This window comes from Myxine glutinosa, chromosome 13, assembly GCF_964187855.1.
Source record: "Myxine glutinosa chromosome 13, kmMyxGlut1.1, whole genome shotgun sequence".
Lineage (NCBI taxonomy): Eukaryota > Metazoa > Chordata > Myxini > Myxiniformes > Myxinidae > Myxine > Myxine glutinosa.
The window spans coordinates 20,492,674-20,499,567 of record NC_136273.1 but is presented as its reverse complement, the minus strand read 5'-3'; the positions used below and the strand labels follow the sequence as shown (position 1 = coordinate 20,499,567).

Sequence of the window (6,894 nt, the reverse complement as noted above, 5' to 3'; positions counted from 1 at the left end):
AGCTGGTATCATTTTTTAAGCGATTCTTCACCATGGAGTGATATGGGCAACCAGGTGGAGGTGTGCTCTCTACTGAATGCCGTTCTCGTTAGGAATTCATTCATCTGGGTGCGTCATTGGACTTTTTCACGTTTTCACATTTTCAGGGACAGATGAACCAACTTTTTGGCTCCATGATGGTGGATACCGGGTTCATGCGACATTTCTTGAGATTCTATGTCCCTTAATTTTGTCCTTGAATTTGAAATGCTGTATTTTTCTATTTTCAAGTTTTTCACTAAAACGCCAGTCGGGGTCATGTAAGGTCTATTGTGGATACTCACTCCAGAGACCTTTGCTTCACGACCCTTGTTAAAATATCTCATTGAGAACTGTGTCCCTTGTCGCAAAAATCATCCTCTTGCACTTGCACTCGGATCCACTCTATGTATGACGTCACTCGCGTGTACACCGCGTGGGAAGACCCTCCACAGCCTCGTCCATAGCTCGTTAGACCTATGAGCACCCAGTGGTCTTCTCTCTCCTCACACACCAGCGGTCCACCGGAGTCACCCTGAAAAGCAGGTCAGATCATGTCCCATAATGCATTGCGCGCTCACAAAGCATTCAGCGATCGCTGTGACCTCCTGTGACGTCAGCATAGTTCGAGTCCAACCTCGTTGGTATGCGCTGCGCGTTAACTGCGTTTAGAGGAACCTCGATCGGCTTTGTTCGGAATGAAAACGACTTTATAATATGTTCTTACGGAAAGTATCTTACATCCTTATATGAAGATTATTAGGAACCCGTGTAACGGACTGCAGGTGACATTTGCAAGGTGTTACCTGGCACGAGTCGACACCTTCCGATGGCTTCCCAGCACACAGCTTGCCCAATTCATTCTCGTCGTTCCCAAGCATTTCACATTCACTGGCTTTCACGATGTTCACCATTCCTTCATTCAGAGATTTCTGGGAGGGACCTGTGGATACCACTTATAGTTTAGTTCAATATATGACGCATTACCAACCCAACCCGTGCATTTTATGCTGGACATCACATTGACCATGACGGAGTTGAGGTAAGCATCCCATCTCAGCAAGACATGCTCGTATCGACGCAACATTAACATAAACTAGAACAATGCGACTGTGTCGCCAATATGCCTCCGCATAGTCCCACAATGGGTAGATGCCATCGCTCTGCATATGTATGGGCAGGGGATCACGTTTGTGTAGTTTTGTGTTGATCGGATAAGGTTCGTTTTTCTATCCAAGATGGCTGCCAAACCACGTGACCTATGACATCATCATTTACAAACTATATGCAACAGTGCTGTTAGATGATACTTGTAAAATTTCGCATCGATAGGGTGAGCGGTTTCAGAGATATAATTATTTAATATTTTCCTTCAATCCAAAATGGTTGCCAAACCATGTGACCTATGATGTCATAAATTTAATATTTCAATACAAATGGGTCATAGATCATGTGCATGCATTTTCAGATTTTTAGGATAAGGAATTCGATTAAAACATTTTTGGCTGGTATACCACTTCACCTATGATGTCATCATTATCAGGCTTTTGTTCCGCGTTGGGAGTACTTGACAATGTGCGAAGTTTCAAATTTTTCCGTTCAGCGGTTCCCAATAAATAATTTTTTAATTATTTGCTTTTAATCCAAGATGGCTGCCATACCACGTGACCTATGACGTCACAATTATCACAAAAACATTCTGCATGGGTGTCACTCCTACCCTGAGAGTTTCGTCTCAATCGGACATATGGTTACTGAGAAAAACGAGGTTTAGTCCAGACAGCAGGACGGACAGACGGACAACCCGAAAACATAATGACTCGGGCGACTTTGTTGGTGGAGGCATAAAAACAAGAGGGTTGTCCTCGGAGGCACGAAACTCCCACCTAGAAAGTGCAATGAACCCCAACCGGTGATGTAGCAGCGGGAGTAGTTCCATCGCTGCCATTGCAGAGGCAGAGCAATGGGCCGCACATTTCGAGATGAGCAGGAAGTAATGTCCAAAGGGTCCTGGAGCTCCAGCAATGCCAAATCGTTGTTTTCGTTTTCTCCAGGATGTTGGATCACTTTGCTCACTCCAACCCGCCATGCATCTTGGTTGTCGAGATTCAGCGTGTCCAGGAGGACACTGAGCTTCTGCATCCAACTAACAGGGAGGGAGATGAGAATAGTGTGCAACATGAATGAGAGATCTCCACAGGACATTACCATGGACCACTACTCAAAATGGACAGTGTACAAGGAGCACGTGGATTTCACAAGCTTACGTTCACACTAGGCCTGAACAACATTATTTCTGCTTGGAGGGCTTCATCTGCAACAAGAGGGTGGGTGCATGTGATGGAATTTGTAGAGTAGGGTGGATGTATTTGAGGAGGTTCCTCGTCACTGTGGACTTCATGTGTGGAGGAGATGGTTGATACACACCGTACATTTATGCAATGTCGTGCCGTGAGTAACCATCTGTTACCGATGACCACAGCACCGCAGATGTGATTGTTGTTTACTTGTAAGCTCGCCTGCCATGGCCACTTGTGCGTGCTTTGGACCCCGTTGGTGATTCGTGGTGCGCCATCTTTGTGCAGGAATCCGTGATCTGCCAACATGGTGTAAAGGGGTCATTCATGACTCCATCTCGGGCAATTAATACAACAGCTTGTACATAAATCACGTGCAGGACAAAGACATTAGGACACATCGGCATTCTTAATGGATAAACACCAACAGTACTACTTGGGATTTCAACCAGGATTCCAAGAACCGTGAGCCATGCTGGTTCAGATGGGACACGAAACAGGCCCACCTAGATCTGTATTTAAATCCTTGTGGTCGAAAAGGGTCTTGGTTTTGGTTACCTGGCACCTCCCGCATCCTCCCCTCCCTCGACCACCACCACACACTCACCTGAACATTCCAGGGCTTTGCACGGGCCTGGGGAAAAAGGAACGAATGGATTAGTCGGTGCATGTGGTCCTTTTCAACCAAAACAATTATCAATATCAATATGGTGAACTATCAGACAACTCCGATTGGAATCCTATCAGAGGGGTCAATACATCCTCTAACTAGATGGTATTCATGGAATACTTACCCTGCGCAGTCAACTTGCTGCGAGTCAACTCTTCTGTTTTTGAACATTTTTTTTCTTTGATCCAATATGGCTGCCAGACCACGTGAGCGATGACATCATAAATTTATATCCTCTAATAAAATTGTTGCATACATCAATAGATTTCAAAACTGATCAGAATAAGCGTTGTCCTTGTTGAATTATGACGTCATAATTATGGCACCAATGACGTCATCGTTAACAACACTTATTCATGTGTCCTTCACTGAGGAGAGGCTTCCGTCTGGCCACTCTGACATAAAGCCCAGATCGGTGGGGTGTTGCATTGATGGTTGTCCTTCTGGAAGTTTCTCCCATCTCCACACAGGATCTCTGGAGCTCAGCCAGATTGACCATCGGGTTATTGGTTACCTCTCTTACCAAGGCCCTTCTCCCCCGATTGCTCAGTTTGGCCGGGCGGCCAGCTCTAGGAAGAGTCCTGGTTGTTCCAAACTTCTTCCATTTAAGAATTATGGAGGCCACTGTGCTCTTGGGAACCTTCAATGCAGCAGAGATTTTTTTGTAGGCTTCCCCAGATCTGTGCCTCGATCCTGTCTCTGAGCTCTGCGGGCAGTTCCTTCGACCTCATGGCTTGGTTTTTGCTCTGATATGCATTGTCAGCTGTGAGACCTTATATAGACAGGTGTGTGCCTTTCCAAATCATGTCCAATCAATTGAATTTACCACAGGTGGACTCCAATCAAGGTGTAGAAACATCTCAAAGATGATCAAGAGAAATGGGAGACACCTGAGCTAAATTTCAAGTGTCATAGCAAAGGGTCTGAATACTTATGTAAATGTGATATTTCAGTTTTTTCTTTTTAATAAATTTGCAAAATTTCTAAAATCCTGTTTTCTCTTTATAGTGCAGCGGATAAACACAAAAATTGTGCATTTTATGAGAAAAGCATGAAATTTTTAACATAGTTAGTGCATACCATAAGGTTTATTTTCAGATGTGGAGGGAAGTCAGATTTGACCTCTGAGAACCGTGAGAGGTCAAATCCAAAATGGCCGCCAGTCCACCGAGTCTAATGTTCAAACGCGCTTAATTTTGGAACCAAATAGTGTAGAAAAACATTCTAGGTGTCATTTCCAACTAGATTGGGGATGCCCAGAGGTGAATGATGCTTTCAATGAATTCCTAGGCATGCCAAGTGAGGTCAGTGAAGGCTCAATGTTACTGCTAGAGCGATTTGTGGTGCTGACGTACGATAGAACCAGTGAGAGCACGGAAGTGAATGATGCCAGGAAACAGCTCTTCACACAGAAGTGTAGAACTCTAGAGAACATTCCTCCAACCCAGGCAACACTCAAGCAGCACATCAAGCACACTTGCTACCAGGCCAACTGTTGTAACCAGGCATTGGTCATGGATCCAGAGATGCCAGACCCACCTGACTGGGGCTGGACAAAGGAGACAACTGGGTGGCAGCCTCTTTGGACCACTCTTCCTGAAGCATCAAAATCGTGCCGTGAATTGATCGACTGTGGCTGCAAGAAAGGGTGCACTGGACGCTGCAAGTGTGCCAAAGCTGCATTCAAGTGCACTGCACTGTGCTTCTGTTCTGGAGACCGTTAGATTTAGATCATTACCAATTTTCATCATTGCACTTGATTTAATGTAAACTTTGGTGGACATACTTGGTTAACTACAGTTATTTTTTCAGAGGTTATTGCATCATTCCTTGCAGTGTAAACACGTTTTTTTCATCATTTCTGGTCTTTGGGTGTTCTGTACCTATCCCTGTACCTGAAAAAATAACGTTTTAAAAGTTCAAATGAACTTTTTCCAATAGCAGTTCCAACTGCAGTGTCATAAAAATAGATATTTAACGTAATTTGACCTTGACCGTGACCTAAATGCATGTCCTTGAGTTCTGGCGATCTCAAAAGTATCACCAAATGAATGGGCATCCCCAATTTAGTTGGAAATGACACCAAAAGCGCGTTTGAACATTAGACCCGTTGGACTGGCGGCCATTTTGGATTTGACCTCTCACGGTCCTCAGAGGTCAAATCTGACTTCCCTCCACATCTGAAAATAAGCCTTATGGTATATACTAACTATCCTAGAAATTTCATGCTTTTCTCAAAAAATGCACAATTTGTTAAAATATGAGAGCTTATCCGCTGTACTATTATGGCATTATGGGGTATTGAGTGCAGATTGATGGGGGGAAAAATGAATTTAAACGATTTCAGCATAAGGCTGCAACGTAACAAAATGTGAAAAAAGTGAAGGGGTCTGAATACTTTCTCAATGCACTGTATATATATATATACACTACTCACAATAAGTTAGGGATATTGGCAGGTTCTTCGTTGTGGCTGATTTTGTGTATTTCTAACCCTAACAACCCACATACAATGGTCTGCCTATCCCAAAAATCAGTGAAGTGAAACACATTCCCCTATAAAAAAATCAACTCACTCCCACAATATCCCTAACTTATTGTGAGCAGTGTATATATATATATATAACGAGCAAATACCATCCGTCACTTTACTGAAAGGAATACTAAGAGTGGGGGAAGGGAGGGGAGGAGGAGAGAGAGGAGGGTAGGGAGAAAGGGGGGGGGGGAGAGAGTAAATAGGGGAGGGGAGATGAGGGGGGTAGACAGGATGGGAAGAAGAAGGGGAGGAGGTGCTGGCGAGAGGGGATGGGGGAGGCAAGAGCAAGGGGAGGGTAGGAAGCATATGTGTGATAAGTGGGACGGAATCTCACCTCCAAGAGTGAGAACGAGTGCCACAGTGAGTACCACAACCAGTAGCAGAGTGGAGATGCAAAAGCGCGTGATCAAAGCCATTCGTCTCGAGCAGCAACAAGCAGCAGCACCACCGGCATCAGCAACCTTGTGCTCCTGCGCACGAAACGGGAGGCACACCTCAGGATACTTTCAAACCCATCGACACCACATTGAGCAATTGTGGGAGCAGTGGGGCTGCTCGCCACTGATCATACACAGTAGATACAATTATTGTTGTATATACAGAATTTCAACTTCCAATGGTGTTTTTCTCATCACTCATCAATGGAGTGGTACTCGATCCCAGGTGTGTGTCACAAGTTCAAGTCCCAGAGGTGGTGCAGCATATTCATTATTCGGCTTGTTAAATCGCGTCTAAAGTAATCATTTCATTCGTTAACCACCTCCTGTGTACAGATCACTCCACCTGCTGTAACATCGACGAGGAAAGTTCAACCTTCTCACATAAGATTCCATATCTGAAGTTACCTGTACCAAGGTACACTGAGTGTGCATGGCGCGTGCAGAGTGTGTACGTACTGGGATGCCGTTCACGTGCTGATGTCGATCTGTTTGTGCCATCACGACATGGATCCCAGCGAGAAGCAGCAACACCGAACCTGGTGTCTCACCGCGAGTGAGATCTGCCCACCTGTGAACTGTCTATATATACCACAGTAGAAATACCGGGCGCTGAGCCGTGCGATATACAGGTGTGACATACACACAAACACACACACACACACACACACACACACACACACACACACACACACACACACACACATCACGATTGTTAAAGCGTCACTGCGGGGTTTTTATTGTGTCAAACGTGAATCATTTATTTTAATTATTTTGCGATCCAAGCTGTCTCCTTGTCATTTCGACATCAGACGGGACAACAATTGTTTTATAAACTATGATGAACATCCGAATGAGTAACATGAACAAAACTGAATTTTCTAAATATTGTAGTCATTTGAAAACGACTTTAACCTTTAAAACTGAACAAACAGG

General features: G+C 44.5%; 1 protein-coding gene across 1 annotated transcript; it reads right to left on the bottom strand.

The window, feature by feature from the left end:
- Window positions 1–224: 224 nt before the first annotated feature.
- LOC137438680 (tryptase-like) lies at window positions 225–6,587 on the bottom strand. The gene is made up of 7 exons (XM_068133922.2): window positions 6,418–6,587; window positions 5,856–5,991; window positions 2,923–2,949; window positions 2,446–2,614; window positions 1,905–2,164; window positions 825–961; window positions 225–553 (listed from the first exon to the last, which is right to left on the bottom strand). Exons 1-7 carry the CDS (start codon window positions 6,457–6,459, stop codon window positions 362–364), a joined length of 963 nt encoding a protein of 320 aa, XP_067990023.2. The 5' UTR covers window positions 6,460–6,587; the 3' UTR covers window positions 225–361.
- Window positions 6,588–6,894: the final 307 nt, after the last annotated feature.